The 22,646-nt window shown below is 45.5% G+C and overlaps 2 protein-coding genes and 1 long non-coding RNA gene across 4 annotated transcripts in view; 1 reads left to right on the top strand and 2 right to left on the bottom strand.

Moving 5' to 3' along the window:
* Window positions 1-384: 384 nt before the first annotated feature.
* On the bottom strand, window positions 385-10,884 carry Col4a1 (Collagen type IV alpha 1). Its single transcript, XM_069047744.1, has 12 exons — window positions 10,732-10,884; window positions 10,282-10,324; window positions 6,662-7,537; window positions 6,370-6,612; window positions 6,095-6,316; window positions 5,739-6,041; window positions 5,225-5,692; window positions 4,789-5,172; window positions 2,763-4,737; window positions 2,190-2,708; window positions 1,421-2,142; window positions 385-1,371 (listed from the first exon to the last, which is right to left on the bottom strand). The coding sequence occupies exons 1-12, from the start codon at window positions 10,749-10,751 to the stop codon at window positions 1,114-1,116; spliced, it is 6,033 nt and encodes a 2,010-aa protein (XP_068903845.1). The 5' UTR covers window positions 10,752-10,884; the 3' UTR covers window positions 385-1,113.
* Window positions 10,885-11,073: 189 nt separating this feature from the next.
* The window catches only part of vkg (viking), a 31,538-nt gene continuing 19,965 nt past the window's right edge, over window positions 11,074-22,646 (top strand). Inside the window, exon 1 of the mRNA XM_069047746.1 lies at window positions 11,074-11,232. Within this exon, the coding sequence (XP_068903847.1) occupies window positions 11,149-11,232 (84 nt within the window). The 5' untranslated portion in view covers window positions 11,074-11,148. The remainder of the gene's footprint in view (window positions 11,233-22,646) is intronic.
* Window positions 18,470-21,445, bottom strand: LOC138131005 (uncharacterized). Of its 2 annotated transcripts, none has more exons than XR_011159688.1 (2): window positions 19,002-21,445; window positions 18,470-18,946 (listed from the first exon to the last, which is right to left on the bottom strand). It is a non-coding gene; the product is annotated as an uncharacterized lncRNA (long non-coding RNA). The 2 variants fall into 2 exon arrangements; XR_011159689.1 differs by having other exon boundaries at window positions 18,470-18,952.

The following is a 22,646-nucleotide window of genomic DNA, read 5'->3' on the forward strand; positions in this document are numbered from 1 at the left end:
ACAGCTGTCACGGAGAGACATTGTCACGTATGTCGAGACACCAGCGAACAACATACTCATAATTGTCACTGAATATAAAAAAACAGAAGTTCTTCAAGTTATCTTTGAATTGAAAAGTCAACTGTATGCAGGAAGAATTTTGTGGTGTATTGTGTGTTGCATAACAGACCAACACTGGAAGCATCGAAGGTACATTATGAATTACAAGAGTACACAATTTTTGTAATTTGGTACAAGTTTAAGTTGATTAAATAAGAACGACAGTTACAACTACTGTTTGGATTCATGTTGTTTGGAGTGGTTGGTGTATAGCTGGTTGCCTAACCGCGACCTGTCATTTTTGAAGTTTTGTTGGGATGACATTTTAAAAATAAAACACAACGATGTTGTTTAAGTAATATTTATTTTACAATGGCAGTGTTTTAATAAAAAAGTGTAAGAGCTGAATTACAAAATGCAGTGATACCGACAGCGGTTGATTTGATTTGTTAATTTTTGGAGTCGTGTCGTTGACTAGAAGTTTAGCAAGAACGAGAAGTGGGGAATGTAGTACATACAAAAGTAGAAATGGGAGACGCTGGTCGAATTTCGTGTGTCTATATTATAAAAATCACTGCAGACTTAAAGCGAACACATAAATTATTATTACAGGGATACATAGCACCATTAAAATTATTAATTACAAAAATATTCTCTTTAGAAGATAACTATTTTGCTAAAAATGCTAGTAAAAATCACAGCGAAACTTAAGAAGAAGAACTGTGACCGCTCTATTTTTCTATACCACTGATAATTTTTTAACATACAATTTATAGCGTTGTGGTATTGTTACATACATACATCTTAAACTAAGTACTATACAAAATTCTTTACATGCTTTTTAATGTTATACAAACATGGCACGGCAGTATTAAAAAGTTACAAAGCTTATGATACAAAAGGGTGCGAGTTCTTGGCCTTCCGCCCGCGCGCGCCCTCCGGATGGGCAAGAACTCGGTCGAAAATCAAGGAACACTATGAGGTTGAACACATAATCGGATGGGTCATTCGCACCGGAGTGCGACTGACCCATCGAAACAAATAATAGGAGAGGGTCTAGTGCGGCGGTGTTTATTACGTGTTCTTGATGCACACCTGGCACCTACTGATCCTATCTCTAACGTTACCGGCTTTGAGCGTCTGCTTTTGCGGTTTCTGGAACTGCTGGTTCGTCTCGATCGTGGCCAACCAGAAGCTGAGGGTGTTGGCGAAGTAGTGGCAGGTGCCTTGGGCGCCGTTGCACTCGATGAACGGCGACGCGCGGAAGTCTTCGAGGCAGGAGCCGGGGCTGACGAGGGACTGGCCGCCGCCTTCGGCGCCGTCGGAGGTGTGCTGGACGAAGGGGTTAGTAGGGTTTTACGAAACGGACGCGGGGACTTACCATGATGAAGCTGTAGCCGATCCAGAGGGAGCTCCAGCCGTTGGGGCAGTCTGGTAGCGAGAGGGACTGGCTGTGGACTGCTATGACGTTGGCCGGAGACTCGCAGACCACGCACCTGGAGATGTACTGGCGGATGGCGGACTCCTCCACGGGCATCATCGGGATGGGGGCGCTCGTCGACAACCAGTAGGACTTGTCGTTCCTGCTGGCGTAGTTGCAGACGTTGTTGAAGTCGCAGAAGACGAACGGCATCGTCGAGAACTTTCTGATGCACGATCCTGCAAAGCCGAGGTCTTGGCTGTGGGCTTTTTCGTTCCCTTGGACGTAGAGGAGGGAGTAGCCGTCCCAGAGCTTGATGTGTCCGCTTTCGCATCGGGGGATCTCCACGCTTTGACTGTGCTTGACCAGGAGGGTGCCGGTGAGGTAGTCTCCGGTTGGTTCGCACGGAGCCCCAGGTTCTCCCTTGAGACCGGGCTCGCCTACTGGACCCGTCGCGCCAACTAAGCCGTCCAGACCTCTGTCACCTTTCAGACCCGGAGGACCAGTTAGTCCCGGGAATCCGTCGATACCGCGGTCGCCCTTTTCACCTGGAGGGCCGTCCCGACCTGGGGGACCGATCGGTCCGGGTTGGCCGGGTGCTCCTGAAAGACCGGGAGCACCTGGAACGCCCTTATCTCCCTTGGGGCCGGGGAAGCCAGGTGGTGCCGCTTCTCCCTTGTCACCTGCGCAACACACTCATTATTTCATCTACGACAATCGGGATGATTACCTTTAGATCCGGCCAATCCTGGTAAACCTGGACGACCGCCTGGTCCTGGAAAGCCTTTTTCTCCGATGAGACCGACAGCTCCGGGAGTTCCGGGGAGACCGTCTAAACCGCGGTTGCCCTTTTCTCCAGGATATCCTGGAGGACCTTGCAAGCCGGTTAGACCTCGGTCTCCTTTCTCTCCTGGCGTTCCGATTAGACCTGGTGGACCTCTGTCACCCTTCTCACCAGTGAGACCGGGTGTGCCGGCGAAACCATCTCGTCCTGGAGGACCTTCTGGGCCGGGCGGGCCCACAGGACCGGGGAAGCCTATGCTGCCCTTTTCACCTTTGACGCCGTCGACGCCTGGAAGACCTGGTGATCCGGACCTACCCGGTAATCCTGGAAGACCGCGGTCTCCTTTTTCTCCGGGGATACCGTTGATGCCTTCCCTTCCTTGTTTGCCTGGTAGACCTGGTAGACCTTTTTCACCTTTAACAGTTGCTCCAGGCAGTCCCGGTACTCCCGGCAAGCCTCTGTCACCTAATATAGATTCTTTTAGTAACAAGTGATTTGCAAACTTTAGCGAGTACAGACCTTTTTCGCCCGACAAACCGGCGAAACCAGGTTCTCCTTTTACACCGGGGAACCCTAAATTGCCCTTTTCTCCAGATAATCCCGGCTGGCCTGGGTACCCTCGATCTCCCTTTTCTCCTTCCAAACCGCGTAGTCCAGGTGGTCCAGCTTCTCCCTTGTCACCCTTCACTGTTATAGCGACACCTGGTAGACCTTTCTCTCCCCATTCTCCCTTGGGACCGGGGAAACCGACCGGTCCTATGGGACCGACCGGACCTCTCTCTCCTTTCAGACCGTCTAGACCGCTTTGACCGGGTGCACCCATGTCTCCCTTTTCACCGGCATAACCTGGTTGTCCTGGGAATCCGATGTCACCCTTCATTCCTCTTTCGCCAGGTAATCCGTCAATTCCAGGAGCACCTCTTTCACCAGGGAAACCTCTATCGCCTTTCTGGCCAGGGTATCCTGACAGACCAGAGTCACCCTTCAATCCGGGAATTCCAGGACGGCCGTCAATTCCAGCAAGCCCAGGGCTTCCTTTGTCGCCTTTCTGTCCCGGAATGCTCTGCCCCATGGAACCTTTATCTCCTTTGAGCCCTTGATAACCCGGTGTGCCAGGTAAGCCAGTCGCGCCTCTCAGTCCTGGTATTCCAGGTTCTCCCTTCTGCCCTTTTTCGGACACGTCTCCTTGACTACCTTTTTCTCCTGGCATTCCTGGCAAACCTGGTTCTCCCTTAAAACCTATCAGTCCTGATGGTCCGGTTAGACCAGGAGGGCCTACGGGTCCAACATTTCCCTTTTCGCCAGGATAGCCGATCGATCCCGGCATTCCGACTAATCCTTCCGGACCAGGTGGTCCGACAAAGCCTCTGTCACCTTTTTCGCCTACTGGTCCAGGAAGTCCGTCCATTCCTGGTTCTCCCGGAGGTCCAGGTCTTCCCGCTGGACCTTGAAAACCTTTCAGTCCTTCTAACCCGGGTATCCCTGCTTCACCTTTCAGTCCCGGGAATCCTGGCAATCCGGGTGACCCTGGTTCGCCTTTGAGCCCTGGTTCACCCTTTGATCCTTCAGTGCCCGGTCTTCCTGGTATTCCCGCTGTCCCGGGAGGACCGAACGGTCCTGGTTCACCTTTCTGTCCTGGTGGTCCGGTCAAACCGTTCAATCCGTTAACACCGACATCTCCTTTTTCGCCCATTAATCCTTGCAATCCTGGCTGGCCGGGTGAACCGGTTTTTCCCGGTAGACCGGGTAAACCTTTTTCTCCTTTGTATCCAATGGGTCCTGGAGGGCCTGGAGGGCCGATCGCTGGTATTCCGGCTTCTCCTTTGGTGCCTTTGGCTCCCGATAATCCTGGGAAACCGGCCGAACCATCTCTACCTTTCTCACCGGGGAAACCCAACGGACCAACGTCACCTTTGTCGCCCCTCGGGCCGGGAAGCCCTCTTCTTCCGACCGGTCCTGGAGGACCTACTGCCCCAGGGGGACCTCTAGGCCCTGTGTTGCCTTGATCTCCCTTTATCCCAGCCAATCCTGGGAAACCGGCAACTCCTGGTTCTCCTTTGGGTCCAGGGTCACCAGGAAGGCCTTTAAATAGCATTTCATAATTTTCGGGACATTTTCCTGCGTCTCCTTTTATTCCGTCAAATCCTGGTTCGCCTTTCTGACCCTCACGTCCTGGTTGTCCCGGTTGCCCCGGTTCACCCTTAACGCTTTCACCGGGTTCACCTTTTACACCTGGTATTCCAGGTTCTCCAGCCTTTCCGTCGTTTCCAGGGAACCCATCATATCCGCGGTCACCTTTCACACCAGGAAATCCTGCTAGTCCAGGCTCTCCTACAATTCCTGGAGGACCAGGTAACCCTTTAGGTCCTAATGGTCCTGGGAATCCTCTTTCTCCCTTGATTCCTTTATCGCCTTTAACCAAGTTAAGTGAGACGAATGCCGGTTCTCCAGCTTCTCCTGGATTTCCTGGCAAACCTGTCGTACCATCCTTTCCCTATTTAAAACAAGTTGTCGAAAATGTTCGTACAAAAAACAAACTACTTACAGGACGTCCAGGTGGACCTTGTCGGCCAGGAACACCATCTAATCCTGGTAAACCCATAAATCCTGGTGCTCCAGGTGGACCACGAGGACCTACATCTCCATCTCTACCGTTGATTCCCGCTTCACCCTTTGCGCCCTTAACTCCGGGCAAACAGTCGATACATCGACCACCGATGTCACCCTTTTCTCCTGGTATTCCTGGACTTCCATGGATACCTGGTCTACCCGGATTGCCTTTTTCACCCTGGGGACCAGTTGGACCGGATAAACCAGGAATACCGTGAATTGTGTCTCCTGGCGCACCGCGAGGCCCAGCAAAACCCTTTTCTCCCTTTTCACCGGGTCTGCCATCCCTTCCAGGTTCTCCATTATCACCTTTAGGACCCTGAGTCAAAAACAATCATGAAAAGACAAATCCCACCGTCAGGTCTGCTTACCATTATGGAAATTCCCTTTTCTCCAGGAAATCCTCTCGGACCTTGAGGTCCAATAGGCCCAGGATAACCTCTAGTTCCGTCTGCACCCGGAAAACCGATAGATCCGGACTCTCCTTTTTGACCTTTATCACCTGGTGCACCCTCAGCTCCCGGCCTACCGCTAATACCAGGCCCTCCTTGCGGCCCAATAGGTCCTCTCGGTCCAGGATCTCCCGGAAAACCGTCCATTCCTTTTGGCCCCATCGGGCCAGGATAACCTCTAGGTCCTTGCGGACCAGGAGGTCCAGGGCGTCCTTTCCCACCACCGGGTGGTCCCGGTGGTCCGTCCAGTCCGTGAATACCGGGCGGTCCATCTTTTCCCGGTTCTCCCTTCAAACCTGGTCGCCCTGGTAAACCGGGCAACCCTTCTGTACCAATGTCGCCTTTTTGTCCTGGAGGACCGGGAGGTCCCGCGAAACCGTCTCTACCCTGAAACCACTCGATAAGTCGCAAGTAACGGTAACATGACTCGTACCCTAGGTCCTGGCGATCCCGGCAAACCCTTTTCTCCCTTCATTCCGATGCCTCCGGGTATACCAAAGTCGCCTTCAATTCCGGGTTCACCTTTCGGACCGATCGGTCCCCACGGTCCCACATCACCTTTCGGTCCTGGTTCTCCTACAGGCCCTCTAGTAGCAGTACCATTGCTCACTTGCACTTGCACCGAAGAACCTTTAGGTCCTTGTTGTCCTTTATCTCCCTTCTGGCCTTTCTCGCCTTCGAATCCAAGTCCCGTGTTGCCCTTCTGACCTTTGGGACCTGGAGGTCCTCTCAATCCCTATCAAGCACACAATCAATACCCTCCAGTCACCTTATCTTCGATTGTCTTACCACCGCACCGGTCTCACCACGCGGTCCTGGCAAACCTTGGGAACCTTGCGGTCCAGGATTGCCCTGCGGTCCAGTCACTCCATCACGTCCGGGCTCACCCTTTTGTCCTTTCAGGTTGATCTCGCAGTGGGCCGCTTCACCCTTTTCACCCTTAATACCCGAAGTTCCGGGAAAGCCGCGAGGACCTTGGTCTCCGGGTAAACCGTCGAGACCGGGAAGACCCTACATGACACTTTCAACGAAAGAGACCAACGAGACCCACCGATGGTACTTACATCAGTGCCGTTACAACCGTCCAAACCGGGAATACCCGGTTGACCTGCGGGTCCCTGCAAGCCAGGAACGCCATTTATACCAGGAAAACCAGGAACTCCGATTTTGCCACGGTCTCCCTTGGGTCCTCGTGGACCGATGGGACCGGCTTCGCCTTTGTCGCCCTTGGGGCCCATCAAGCCTTCCTCTCCGGGGAAACCGCGCTGCCCTTTCTCTCCCGATATACCTGGTACACCGGGGAAACCCTACAAATTGTCTTAGTACTACACTCTAACTACCAAGCGGAAGCCATACTCGATTTCCTTTTTCGGCGAAACATTTCGGAATGCATCTTTCGCTGCCGTTCTTCGGACCGTAGGCGCTTCCCGGAGCGTCGAAAATGTCGTAACTGCTGGAATATGGCCTGCTGCTTCTGTATGGACTTGACCCGTAAGTCTGACGTGGCTGGCCATACTGATCGTAGTTTTCGGATTGGCTAGATTGGCCAGACTGTCCTGATTGTCTGTACTGACCTCCTTGGGACGAATCGTACCGTCCCGATTGTCCGTACTGACTTGATTGGCCTGCGGATTGCGACTGTCCAGATTGTCCGTACTGACTTGATTGGCCTGCGGATTGCGACTGTCCAGATTGTCCGTACTGACTTGATTGGCCTGCGGATTGCGACTGTCCAGATTGTCCGTACTGACTTGACTGTCCCGTCTGACCATACTGACTTGATTGTCCCGTCTGTCCATACTGACTTGACTGTCCCGTCTGTCCATACTGATTTGTCTGTCCGTACTGACTTGATTGTCCTGATGATTGCGCCCGTCCAGACTGTCCATACTGTCCCGATTGTCCTGACTGTTCATACTGTCTGGACTGTCCGGATTGTCTGTACTGTCCACCTGATTGTTCATAAGGGGGGGCTTCAGTTTGTCTGGGGTCTACATACGACCCAACTCTGTTGGGGTCTCTGGAAGGTTGTCCTCCTTGGACCGTGTAACTCCTATTGTAGACATAGGGCCTTCCAGCGTCTCTGCCCTCGCTGGATTCGTAACCTGCACCGTAGTATCCCCCGCTCCCTTGCCTGTAGCTCCCCGCTGTGGGGTAATTCCTCTCGTAGTATGGGTCATTCCTCCCGTACAAACCCGTCCTATTCACCGCCAGATTGTTGCTAACAAATTGCTGGCAGGAAAAAAAACACAACAAATGAGAGACTCGTTGGTACGGTCAAATTTATATCGGCGGGTTGCACCTCGGAACCAGATTTTAAATTGCCAGCTCGCAAATTGATCGCAACTCTCAAAGTGCGCAGAAAAATGACCAAAATGACTCTCTTACGTGTGTGCCGCTTTCCAAAATGCAATTAGTCCGAATTGCTGCGCGTTCTTTAATTTATCGTCGAGGGGGTCTTCAAGAGAACCGCAACTCATTTTGATTAAGCGCTGCAATTTAAGGTGGTTCCTTTCGATGGCGCAGAGGCGGTACCATTAGCGTTGCACAATTGGTACCGACGATCATTTTCCAACCTGATTTTTCCGAATCGGAACCAGTTCGTTCAACTTCGACCAACCCCATAAATCACGCAGACTCACGTACATGATAAGCTTAATCTGCGAGCGATCAACACGGTACGACCGCCGACAGATCCAAGAGGTACGACCGCGATTTGCCCATTTTTATTCCGGAGCGACGGGGAAAGTCTTGGCCAACGGCCAATCACTAATTTAAGCCAAAGATATAAAAAGAATTAAGGAGCCGAACGTGTAAACAATACGGTGAAATGCACATGCCATCGAGAGTCTATTATGACGGCAAATATTATATCAGGAGCTTCCTTGAGTAAACAAGACGCTGTTAGTGCTCTGTTTTATGTCGCCTGGAACGCCGGAGCCTCCAGAAGCGTCTGGATCTGCCAGTTTCCTACCGGTACTAAAATTAACAAGCAATTCCGATTCGAATTTTCGCACCGGCCGTAAAATTTTAAGATCGCGTGGTGTTTGTACTGATTACCGAAAAATCAACAACGCCCACTCGGATCTCTTTCCACCAATCGGTCCGCTACTGGAGGGGTGACTGCTGTAGCTAGGAGGAAGCTGGAACAAAGCTCCAACCAGAAGATTTTATTAGAGACACGAACGAATGATACGCGGAAAAATGCAACTGCACACACTGATAAGACTAGCAAAACTTGATAGGAAGCAGAAAGTGATAACCAAAATGGAGTAGTAGTGCTATAAATAGTACTGGACTCGTTCTTCCTGGAAGATTCAGTGTTAATCACTTGGTTTGTTGAATTAATAGGAATAAACAGCAAGTGTAGCGGGAGAGAGAGAAGGGAAGCGGTTTGAGGTAATAGAAGATAAAGTTATGGAGAAATAATCACGTAAATTGTCACTTGTGTGAACAGTTTTAACGAGGCAGATTTAAATTTAGTCCCGAGTCTAATGGTCGCCTGTTGCAGCTATCTCCTAAACTTGTCAGTATCTTCATTCGAAGGAAAACAAAACATAAACCACCTCTTCGGTGGAGTTTTGTGTGATTTTTGCAAAACGACAAATTTTATTTGCTTTGGAAGTTAGCATCAATTAGCGCCGGCCGGATCGCCCATCAAGTACCACCGTCCTTGGACCTAATCGGAAATTATCCGAAATAATCTAGATTGACAATTGAAATCGAGAAAGTCGAGATCACGTGGGTCGATATTAAAATGTGGGCACACTGGTCGATTAGAGCCAGTGGCGTGGCAGACTTTTTCCCATTGAAAAAATCCGTCCTATCGACGTCACGTTCTCCACGTTCGAGATCGGAGATCTGTGAAGGACTTTAAATAACTGTAACAGGAAGAGAGGTGGCCTAGAAGAAAAGAAAAGCAAACAGCGAGGGTTTAACGGCCGCGAGATGGTACCGCGACGGGTGTGTTTCCATCGGTACGATTTACGCAAACCCATGGGACCCGGAGCGTGGGTCGGGACCAATTCCTTTTCCAATACCGTAAACAGGCGATTAGCTATGCGCTTGTTAAACTGCTGCTAATTTCCCTCCAGCTGTTTGCGATGACGGCACAAATTAAACGTCCCATTTTGGTACTGATGGTACCGAGAAGCGATCAGGTCAAGACTACCGCAGTACCGCGATCTGCGTTTCCATTTGCAGAGAGTACCGCCCCCGCCCGATTTTCGTCCCGTTGAATTCGCAAGGTTACTCGGAAAAGCGAAAAGTCCGGGCACGCAAATGGTACTCTCAAGGCGTCAAACTCGTTCGCTAATTTTAGACGGAGTGGCGACAGTCGCGGTGGTACTGTTGGGTACTGCCGGGGTGGAGAACCAGACGCGTTTCCGCGTCTTCGGACCAGACTATGTCGGTCAAGTTCGATTTTATGGACCGTAAAACCGACAATAATCGAATTTTTGCATTAATAACCCATCATTTTTATGGGTTCTTGTCGCATTGTCGGCCGTGGGATTAGGTGTTTATGTTCCAGATTCGTAAAACACTAGACGGATTAGTACCGAAATCTCCATAAACAATTTTTATCAGACGTTATCAGCGTTCGGTGCGATACTAAATCAGTAGTTTTGACCCAGCTGACGGGAAAGCGGAAAAGACGTTAATGTGAGTTCCTCAACCAGATGTGGTAGAGTTTGATGTGTTTTTTTTTCATTCATCGGATGGTGCTGGTCGTAATGAGCCTCTCTCGTCACCCGTCCCGGATTAATTAATTGGCCGAAAGCGCTAAAGCTCGGCTTGGATGAATCATGGTGTGCACACACTGGCCGTTGCATAACGTTACCGTCACCGGTTAAAATAAGCGCGACCGCAACGCAGTCAAATCAATTATACGTTCCTGTTTTGACAGATGTTTGCGGTTGCGGTCGCGTCTACGCGAACGGGGGTGGTTTCGGGATGCAACAGGTGGTGAGACTTACCCCTCCGACGCACGTCCACACACCCAGAAAAGCGACGGCGAACCTGCAAAAGTAAAGCTCGAATTTCAGCTTCCAGCTGACACAACTTGACACGCCGGCGGAATCCGAGATTCTTGAACTTTGTTATCGCCGCCAAAGCGCAAAAGCTCGACTTCCTCTGACGGCGATAGCGGCGTGCCGGGGGGTGGCTCCGGTTTCGCAAAAAATCGCATTTTTCAGGAGCTTAATCGGCTCGGGTGGTGCAGCACCGGCATTATCGACTCTCGTCGACTCTATCATTACTCCGGATTTATCCAGAGGGAAATTACACGGTAAAGCTCGCTCGTTCCGGTCGTTTGAGCTTGGAGCGAATTTGCAAAAATTCGGAAAAATCCTGCAGCCCACGAGAAAAATGCGTCTTTGCGAAAGCTGAGAGAAAAATGTGTACAATATTTTTTTTGCGGGACTCACCCAACAGCGCGGTCGGTCATCGCGACCTCTTCCCCACTTGGGGAAGTACACTAGCACTTTCTTGATGTGATGCACACACGCGTGTCCGCGCGTCACTGAAAACCCCTACAAGAACTTGCTTCAGCGAGGCGGAATGGGTCCACCATCTCGGGTCCAGCTTCCTGCGCGCCACAAAATAGAACAGACTTAAGTCCGTTTAACTCGGCTTGGACGGCCCCGATTCGCCTGAAATTCGGCCCAGGGGTGGACAGTGGGTCCTGCTGGGCGGTGGCGCGGCGACACCCCCTTGGGACCCCCGAGAGGGGTGCAAATTTTGAACGGGCGATCGCTCCGCGGACCCCGCCGGAACGTCTTAAGTCAGCGTGGTGGGGGTAAGTCAAGCAGACTCAGATGGCACAGAACATGGAGCAGTAGGCGATGACGCTGCGGCCGGGCTGTTGCCGGGCGTTAGCCCTCGGGTTTTTCGTCGTCTGCATCGTAGTGCACAGCGTCCAGTCTTCGGTAAGTCTTTTTTCTTTTGCCAACCCTCAAGGCTAGCGAAAAGCGCAGCTTTCGCGACACGTGCGCGCCGGAGCGGCCACGCTCGGCCCTCAATTTACATGCTGCATCTTTCGCTGTCAAATGTTCGGTTTTGGTTAATTGTTGTGTCAACATGTGTCACTTAGCCATTTAGTTAACGACTAATGAAGTGGACGTACATAGTTTTATTACCCGGTCGAGGGACCATTGTCATGGTTCCGAGCGAGCTTCGACCAAATCAGATGCAGGAATTTATCGGGAACGGGAGGAAATGAACCCATTAACGGGTTTTTTTCGAAGCTCGATTGTCCGAAGCTCGCCTGAAATTCGGAGCTTTCGCAGGTGACGCGCGCCGGCTCGCTCTACAGCAGCGCCATCTACGCGAATCTCGCGAGCTTTTTGTAAAAGCTCACGGGTTGCAACGATTAACAGTTTTTGTACGCGGTGCGATTCTGAACAACTTTTTGCAGCAGCGCATTGTCTTTTATCAAAGCTCCTCGTTCTTCAAAAATGTCTATTTTTGGAGCTGCCAATTGAGATTTTTAAATCTGCAGACTTTTCCATTTCTACTTTGATTATTATTAAAAAAAAAACAAATAAAGCAAAAATATAAAAACAAAATCAAAGAAAAATCAAAAAGAAAATGGCGATGGAACAATTTTTGTTATTTTTAATTTTGATAAATGTTTGTATTTTTGGACAAATAAATAAAAGCCCTAAATCTCAGTTCAATTAGATTTTAATGATTTAATGCCCTAGTTAGAAATTTAAATAGTAGTTTATTTGACGAGTTTGTGTGTAAATTGGGCCTTTTTTGGCACGAGTGGGCCATTTTAAAACGCGAGTGAAACGAGAGTTTTAAAGACCCACGAGTGCCAAAAAAGGCCCAATTTACACACGAACGAGTTGAATACAACGTTTTTTTATTCGACAAGCCCCTTAAAGGCTCCAAATCGCTTAAAACCTTTAAAATTAGCTTGACGTTTCGTTTTGACAAGTTGTGACATTTATCAAAATCCGTTCACATAGGAGAAAATTCTCAAATTCTGACAGTGTCGAACAAAAAAAATATGTATATGTATGTGATTTCTGGCAAATTTTGCAGATTTATTATTTGTATTTTGTGAGGTGGACGTTAGAATTTTTTGGGAACTTTTCAGGGCGATAACTCCAAGATTTCAATTAGTGCTTCGAGGGAAGCTGATTTACTCCCTCGAGTAATTGTTCATAAAAGTAGCTATTAATAGCCGCTATAAAATAGCAACAAAACAGAGGAAATCAATTAAGGCACAAGAATGTCATTCTGTACATTCTTATTCGAAAATAAGCTTTGAGTAATTCTGGTCGGCAATCAGAAAATCCAGCTGTTATAAATAGTTCTGAAGGTAAACAATAATTTTGATGAAATTGTCAGTACCACAACTCTTCAACGAGTTAATATTTGACAAAGTTTTCAAAAAAACTGAAATATTTTGCAACAATTTGAAAATATAAATAAACTAATAAATAATGAAAAGAGAAAAGAACATGTTTTATTATGTAGAAGTGGGTGAAAACAAATTAATTTCAATCAGAAATAAAAATTATGCAATAACAAATCAGAAAAAAAATGAAAGTTAATCCGGAAGAGTAAAACTTATGTGGTAATATTACATATTTCAAATAAATTTTGTTTTTTTGATTCTTTCAGTCGTCATATGTGATTTAATCTTTCTGAAAATCAGTAAAATAATTTATTTCTAAACAAATCTATTTTAAAAAATTCCTAAACATTAGGAGGTTAATTTTATTTTTATTGACAGAGCAGTCATCTTAAATTAGAACTTTGGTAAATATTCTTTTTTTAAAAACTTGAGAGAAATATGTATTATTGTATATTGCTTCAAATGCGGCAAAAAAAAATATGAAGAAAATGATGTACATCTAAGAAATTATAACAAACATTAAAAAAAATAGTTCTTCTCTTTTTGTATTTATGAACGTTCTGGAAACATAAAAACAATTTCGTGATATAAGACGATATAAAAGTCTTTTCATCCCTCGTGCAATTCTTGACCTCGCTGCGCTCCTGCAATTATCACTCAATATGCAGACACTTTTTCATCAAAAAATTTGCTTCAGATGTCGTGAAAAAATTCAAGGAAATGATGTTATTCACATAAATATTAATGGAAAATAAAACAATTGTAGAGCATATAATGTAATATGTATTTATTAAATCAAATTCAAACGGGAAGAATGTAAAATTTTGGAAATTCCGACATGAAATGCGTTGTTACGATACTTGGTGCGTAATGATCACATCTAATAAATTGTAGCAAACATTTTTAAAAATCGTGTTTGTGTGTTTTTGTATTAATTAATTGATTATGGACACCCAATGTCTCAAATTAGAACTTCGAAACGCTTTATTTCTAGAAACTTGAGTGAACTGAATTGAAATGACTAATTAAAGATGAAACAATCCATATATCAAAAATTATTAAAATATTTTCACTGCATATGAATTAAAAATATGTATTCCCGGTTTAATTAGACCCCTTTCGGTCCCGCTGGGCATTTTTAACGACCGTTTGGCGTGAGGCACCCTCACCATTGCATCTTTGACCCGGAGCGGTCAAATTAGACAGATAAGATCTTGAAAAATCAATTAGGGCATCGCCCCTTCCGGCAGAAACCCGACCCCGCAACAGATCCATCCATCAATCACCCTTCACAGTATCAAAGTTTCCTCATCCACACCCGGGCCACTCCGTCACAACCATTCCCACGAAATCCCATTATCCCGAATTTGGCATGCAATCTCCCGAAAAAGATAATTACTTCATTGCGCCTCTTCGCCGAATCGCGTTTCCGACCACACATGCACTATCATTAAACCAAATTAAAACTTATTAAGCAAATTGTTGTTTATAAGAGCGGACCGCATTTATCAGAGCCACCAGCGGCGGCACGTCCGCGCGACTCCCCTCGTTCTATTTTCGTCGAATTGCACAATTAGCACCTGCGGACGGAGGCGCCGCCCACGCGTGCACCGCCGCATTTCCGCCCCAGTTAAAAAATGCACCGCCGATTCATTAACGCGAAAATAATTTATTCGGTGCGCGGTCGTGTGATTAAAAGCTCATAAAGCGCGCTTTATTTACGGCCTGGAACATCCGAGACTCTCCTCACGAAGAATTGTTAGCTGGTTGTTGTGTGGTTATGGCTCTGGGCTGTGCTCGATGAAATATGCTGCTAAAGACCGGAAATGTGTTTCTCACACATAACCCGTGAGACACTTGTATTTTTTCTCGTGGTAATTGTACATTTGTATTTTTTGCCCTCGACGCACTTGCACCGGAAAAATCGTGTCACCCTTTCAGATCTGGTCGTTCATCGTGGACCAACTGGATTTGCTTTTTTCTCGTGGTGTTTTGACCCGGAGATAATTCGAGCGAGTGGCATTCCGGAGGATTGCGATTTGTTACAAATGAAACAAAGAATCGACCGTGACTATCTTGATTTCACGACAGGAAAATGCCTCTCAAGCTGACACAGCAGATAAGTGATTGTAATGAATGCTTTTTTATTACTGTTTGTTTAAACTTTGCATGTACGTCTGTTGCAAAAAAGTGTGAAAAGCGATTCTTACACTCTCGGGATAGTTTCAGCAACCTTGACTTGTCCAATTTAACAAATATTTAGATTGATATTGACACTCAACTGTTTAAACTTTAAAGCGATTTAAAGATCGTCTAAAATGAATTCAAGAATTCTAAAATAATTGGCAAGTTGAAGACTAGTTATTATAATATTATCAAGCGCAATTTTTTTCTATTATTCTCAAAAGAAGATACACGTTTCTTCATCGCAAGTATAGTTTTCTTATAAAACTGTTATGTATGGAACAGTTTTGTGTACAAAACACATTTTTTTTGCGAGTAGTAAGCTTACACGCACGAGCGCAGCAACTGTAATCTTACGCGTATACACAAGTTGCATAGATACTTTTTTCAAGCATCAGTGTCTATGTAAAATACAAATATCGAGAAAAAAAATTAACACAGCTTCAAAATATGAATTATTATTAATTTTAAATTTAATTTACTAAATTTATTTTTATATATGTATTTGTGTATCAAGGCCGCGAAATCATTCTTTAACGTACACAGAGAAAAATTGTCGCCGAGGCCATTTGCGGCCGGTCAGGACAATCTCGAGGACGTGAAAAGATTTCGCGGCATGTTTTAAGTACGCAAAGTGCTCGTTTCGCGTACGGTTGCACAAAAAGTAATTTTTTACAAAGTTTGCTACTTTTTTAATAAAGTTTCTTAGTACCACTTTACTTCAAAAGATATTTCTTCACATGTTAGAAAACATAAACATTTTCGACTGTCAATTCTTTTGCAGCTTCCTTTGATGTTTCTTGGATAATTGACCTCAAGATGGGAACGTTGTTGAATGTATTTATTATTTTAATAAAATGCTTCTGAAACGTGTGGTACTGGTTTCTGAGTGGTGGTCACATATCTTGAGCTTTTTCAAAATTCCCGTCACTTTCTCACACCACATATTTTAAGTAAATGAAATATTTTGTGACAATTTTCACTACCTACATCTTTACTGTAAAAACTTTAGTAAATCCAGTCAAACCACTTTCCCCGATTGTTCTATCTTTAAGATCTTCCACTCCACTTTTGTTATAACCAAAAACACATAAACACACCACGATCTGAATAAACCAGACCCAGTGCATCACCCCTGTTGTAGCTCTTCCCGGAACATTACATACCTTAGCTTCTATTTACAGTTTCTTAAGTAGGTGTCGTAATGGGAGTCATTGACTCAAAAATAAAACAAAAGAGAAATAAAATGATCGACGCTATTATTCCGGCGTTTTTGGCCACGCTAATAATCCAAAATTCCACAAAAAGACCGCCTGAACACGACAAATGCGAACGCTGAAATTCCGGCAATAAAATTTCTACATAATTACCATCACCGTCGTTAATATAATGTACAAGACTTCAAAATATGCCGAACAAGCTCTAAAAGTCGCAATTTCGTAAATTCCTGCGTCCTTGTTGGGCCACCGCACGGGAAACATAAACCACCCTCGAGATTCCGTCGGTTGGGGAACCTTGAGGCGCCGCAAAAATTTGCGATTTGCGTAAAATCGCATCGGATCGGGGGGCATCAAAGCCGCCAGGCCCGCACGAAAATATTTGCTTTAGACAAGTGTAATAACATGTACTATTTGTTGTTTTAGACGGCGTTTACTCTACACTTTCCTTTTTGAATGAAACCGAGAATTCCAAACAAATACGGTTAAGTAATCCGTCGAGGATTGAAAAATCTAAATTGTTTAGCGTCAGGGTGCAATCACACGTCAGCCCCCCCCCGCGGCTCCGTTGCGGCGAGCTCGGTGGGTGTTCCGGCCGGCCCGATTCGCGACCCATCGACTCTGTTTGGTCGTGTTTTGCGAACGGTCACGACCGTCGCACGGTGAATCAGCCCTTAGTCAGTGGCGCGCAAAAACGCCCGGAACATCCAGAGAGCTATCCTATTTCCTGTGATGATTCCTTTGTTTATGCGGCGCATATTTATAGATTTATTAGCATGGCGGAACATGTGTAAGTTGTGAACAAACTGACCCAATTACTGGCTAAATGGCGGTTGTTAAAGTGTGAAATGCAAGATTTCGGGCCCGAGCTGCAGATGACGGGACGTATATGGGGAGAAAGGATCGTGACAAATTGCCCAAAAGACCTCACGCGATTCGCAACAAATCACTTGCGTCCAATTACTGCTGGCAATCTAGATCGGGGTAATCATTATCGAGAGATAATATTATCACCTGACGTCATCGGTCACGTTCAGGCGGACCGATGACATAATTTTCACATTCTTTTCTGTCATCTATTTGTTTACACATGACATAACCACATGTGTTGGCCGATAAACATATTTTCAATCCATTTTTTGCGAGTGCCAGTCACGAGATTCGCTTTATGGGACTCTGTTTTGGTGCAATGGTAATGACGAATCGCTTCTTGGTATTCAGGATGTGGGTCGACTTCAAAGCTGGAGCTTTCTGGTATTTTCGTGTTTACAAGGAACAAGAAATAGAGTGATGGATGTATTTGGAGAGGAAACACGAATCGCTTTGTTGCTATTGCAAAACAATCGCCGGTTCGAATTTCCTCTATAAAATGTGTTCAACTCTTCCTGGTAGTTACAACTTTGTTTTTCCTTTCAAAAACACTGGCATAATCCGCCAACTTATCCTCTTCAAGCTTTTTTAAGACTTCGTCGAGCTTCAAGAATTAATATCTTGATCTGGATTCTGTTTCGATTCTCGAATACTGCGTGTCCACAAAAAAGCGTGAGATTCTAATTGGCTGTGTAATTTAATACTTGTTTGTTTGTCGCTGTCGGCTTCGGAGAGCAAATGTTGAACATTGACACTTGAAGCATTTCACGGTTGTCATCCAAATTCACTACCTACGGAGCGACTGACACATGTTCAAGAGGTCTCAATTTTCAATTAGCCGAGTTCTTCAGTTTCAAACTCGAAAAGTTCATCCTTGCTTCCGCATATTTGACCGACTCGTTTTGTGATGGCTAAATTCTTCTGAATTTATTTGTCAATCGTCTGTCAAAAAAACTTTGTCTTTCGTACGGATTGAGAAGCTCCCATCAGCTTCAAATTGCATTTTGAATCATTAAACAACCTAAAATCGCCATTGTCGGTAGAAGTGTTGGATTCTCTCATGGGCTGTGACCTTGGAATATCTGCGCGAAGGCGATAAATCAGTGAAAAATCTGTAAATGAAAACTGAAAACTTCGACTACTTTATAACTTGAAACCGATGTTCGTCGTTTGCGCAGATATGACTCATAGCCCATGAGAAAATCCAAAACCTCTACTAAATACAGAATACCAGAAAACATCGTAGAACCATGAATAAGTTTCCACTTCCAATTTGTTTCAGTTCAGGGTTTATCTCCAATAATCACAAATATTTAATCTGCAAAGATTCTTTCAATTTAATTAATGAATGAATTGATGTTATTTGAAGAGAACACTTGACTTTCGACCTTTAGCTGGATGTTGGTAAATTTGCGCTTAAATTTGCGATGCACAAACTCAATAACTGTTTACTTCCACAGTTACAGATTACATTTTTTGTGGGATTCAAGGCTTAACAATGAACCGTTTGACCTTTCTTAATCAAAAAAAAAATAATTTATTACACTCAAAACTGTTACATATTCATTTGGAATGATTTATAATTCTGACTTAATTTAAAAATGTTCTCGATTTTTCATATAATGATTAAATAGTCGCCTACACGTCAATCTGTGCATGTTTGAGATTCTCTGGAAACTGAGCAGAGAACACATTTAGAATTTGTTGCGACACACTTGTTGCAACAGCGGAAGGAATCGATTTATTAATTTATTGTAAAACAAACAATGTAGTAAAATAAACATCACTAACCTGGCACCAAACACAAAGATCCAGTTAATTTACAACTGTTTTGCGGACGGTCAAATTTTCAACTGAACTTCTTTTCCACGGTTATTTGGTTTCGAGTCTGGAGTGATTCAGTAGTTTACTCAGTAGCTGATGATTACTACAGCAAAGTTCTAGTACCTTGGTCCATAATTAGAACGTATTTGTTTATTTTAATTTCCATTCCCAACTCGTCTACAACTTCATAAAATTTCAAGAGTTGTCTCCTCGTATAAGCTCCTTTCATTACCGTATGCAGAGTGAATGGGCTCAGTGGTGTGGTCCCGGTGAATGATTGCCTTATTACCCAATTTGGTTTAAATGTGCTGCCATTAATCAAACTGCATCGCCAGTGAGTCAGATCCCTTCTACTTCTTGCACATGCATCAAGTCACCTGTCATTCTCCAGCCGAAAGTGAGGTTAAGTTGCGGCAACACACTTTATTTCTATTCAGAAAACTACTTCGTACGTTTGTTGATCACCATTTTCATCAGTTTTTGCAAAATATCCAAATATCTCTCACTACCTATCGCTTTTTATAAAATATAATAAATAAACGTCATCTGTCATTGTTGTCACACTTTTTGAAAATTCCTCAACTATTCTGCAATTATTTTGGGGCAAGACGACCAGAACAATCTGTGGTAAGCGATATAAAAGCTGTTTTCTCGAGATTTACCGCAAAACTCTTGACAGCACCGGTGACTTAACCTCACTTTCGAAGACGCTCTAATTGTTCGGTTTCCTACAAAGTCCTGCCTCGTCGCTTCCTGTTTAGTCATATATTACCCGATTTGTCGCTTTAACGTGTGTTTATTTCCCTTCTGGAGTTTCAGCGTGAAAGAAAGAAATTCTAAATTCCCGATTTGCCTTGGCAATGATAGAGTAATCTGAAAAGCATTCCTGACACGATTAGACCGTAAACATCTCCGTCTCTTGCACTTCAGTTCATTCAGTTCAGATTTTTATTATCTCCGTGAATGGTAAAACCGTCGTAAAGTGTCGAGACGCGACCACAGAAGAAGAAAATGTTCTTCACCGAATCTCACACGAAATCGCAACTTCGATATACGAAGAACAATGCCTCGTTCTTCTTGCTCTGGCACAATTAAGCCTTCAGGCCTCAGCTAAGACGACTTTGGGCCATCTGCGATAAGCAACGTGGCCGGTCAACTGATTGTCCGTATCGCCTTTGACGGCTTCTCCTTACAAATGGGCCGTGTTAAATGGTGATCGGCTAACCTCTTCGCCGTAATCTCCCCCCGTAAAGACATGTTTAATTTGATAAATTACGAGCGGTGATTTGTTCGAGTTTACGATCAACGCCGATGGACAATGAATCACTGTGCGATGGCAGGCCGCACAAAGAGACCTAATTAAATGGGCATTAGGGGGGCCCACGAAACAGGGATTTGTGTCGTCTCTAATTAGGCACGTCGTGATTTAGGTGCGCGTGGCGTCATTTCGGTGGTGAAGAGCGTCTGAGGGGCCGACGCCTAAACACACCACAAGAAGAACGTGACAGATTGGACGCAGACATTGTTGGGAAATTCGGGGGCGCAGTGGCGTGCAGAGGCTCCCAAAAATAATTCACCAGGCAGTGACAGAAGTGAGAACCAAAACGTCATTACAGTAAACAGTACAAATAATTTTCAGATCACCTAATACGTCCCAGCTGTCCTTTATAACTGCAATTACGAGTATAACTGGGCACGTGGGAGATTGTCCGTGATCATTTCGTAATATGTAATTGATACAACAACTGACCAACTGATCTTCTGGTACGTTTAATACCTCTGACCGTTGCACAATATTTTTCTTGGCTCCATCCTGTGTTTTGTTTGTTCTCCAAACTATAAAATCTGTCATTGCTTCGCACACGTTTTGTGCATTTCCCGTGCATCTCCGGTTGTGGCCACGTTTCTCCCAATGTTTGTTCTTCGGTGACGTCAGATGGTAGTAATTTGGTGCGCCACTGGGTACACCCGATAGAAATCTCTATTTGTGGTAGCATTGTGCGGGATACAATAATGCCCTTGTAACAAGGGTCCTTTCCGAGATGGTAATCTCTCTTCGGGCGTGAAAAATCGTGTTCGTGTCGGTGAGTAAATAAAGAAATTTACCTTGAGAATAATTATTACGGTGCGGCAAATTGGTGTGTTGATGGAGACGAAGCTGGGGCCGGCGCACCATACCACCCACCAATTTAATAGAAGGGAACAAATTTTAATTACCATGTGGATAATGAAGCCGGCCCTACACTGTTTATTTTATTTTTTAGTCGTGCTTCGGTGCTTCTTCGCTTAATTGAGCAATCCAACTTGGGTAGATCAATACGGAACCTGTTCTCTCACTGCCCACGATGGGACATCACAAGTGCAAAAATAGCGGAATCTCACTCTTTATTAATTATCGCTTCGAACCTTGTCCAAACAGTTTTATTAATTTTTTGCGAAAGTTGCACCGCGCAGGCGAAGGTTCTTCACACCAAGTGGGTTTTTGGTATCTGGGGAACCTCCTCCGCAACACAAAATTCAAATTCATGTCTTGGTATCTCTGGGAGAATCACAAAGACAGAACTAGTTTAGGTTGGGACCTGCGATTCAGACCTGACAAAAACTCGTAACCTTTTCAATTATTCAAGACGATTTGGAAATTCGACACAAGTATCGACGCACCATCCCACGCCCAAATATTTGCCAAGACTGATCATTTCGTTGAATGGAGCTGCAGACGTTATCTCCTGACGGGAACAGTAATTACAGATCATTCATTTGTCTGTGACACAAGGATACAAGATGTCGCTTGTTCCTCTCTGAACAGGTGATCATTCACATCAAAAGGACCGCCAGGAGTAGCGTTCGATCAATCGATAAGAAGAAAACGTCAGTGCGTGGTTCTTTGCGTTGAAAGGAAAGGTACGAAAGTTGAGCCTTGAGGGAATTTGTCGACCATTCGATGTGTTGTCGAGCATGGCACGTTGAAATCAGTCCGAACGGGATGGAAAAGGTGCATTCAGCAGTCAGCAGCTCGGGTCGCAGCAGTCTCAGCACTTTTTCGAAGTGTGCTGCAGGAATGTGACTCACAAGCTCACATCCGCTCGGTCGTTTTGCCCAAATGCAGCCAGCAATTGTCCAAAGATTTGGAGACTTCTTCTGGGTCTGAATTTCCCAACGCGTCGTTAACGCCTTCGTAATGGTGTGTTTTGTGGAACCCCCAGAAGTGGGTTAATCGCGTGACCATCCCAAGGGTGAACAACCTTGGCTTTTTATGAATTATGAATGCACTCTAGCCGCATTTATAATGATCGCTTGCAAATGCGGCTCTGCCCGTTATAGCGACACGATCGGGATGAAATATTTACATTATCCTTGTAAGGAACTGACGGCAGGATTATGTGGCGAGTTATGGCGCAAATCCAGCGGTCTTTACCCCGACTCCTACGTGTCTGGAAGATCCTTCTTCTCAATTGGGATCATGTCACGCCTAATTACGACAGCAAGCGTTTCCAAATGGTACCCGCATGGGCACGATGGGCGCCAAACCACCGCGGCACATTGTTTACGTAGAATATTTGAAATTTATTGTCACCTTGTGTTTAACCAACCGCCCACCACCCGTGACACCATTACGTCCTACATGACGTTTCTTTTTTAGTAAGCGATGTCTTCGGCGACTGTTTGCGTTTCCAAACACATGTTTGCGTCAATTCACGATCCGCGGCTCGATTTCGCCTCCTGATCCACCGTTGAAGTCACTCCTGGCACAATGCTACAGATCAGGTAATGCATACCTAGCAGGTCAACTCCGTCGGCGAGTGCAGACGGCGCGATTTACGACCGTCGACCATCTGGTCCGCGATGGGTCGGTACCATCGAGCCGTCATTTGCATCC

The sequence above is a fragment of the Tenebrio molitor genome, chromosome 5, assembly GCF_963966145.1.
Source record: "Tenebrio molitor chromosome 5, icTenMoli1.1, whole genome shotgun sequence".
Taxonomy (NCBI): domain Eukaryota; kingdom Metazoa; phylum Arthropoda; class Insecta; order Coleoptera; family Tenebrionidae; genus Tenebrio; species Tenebrio molitor.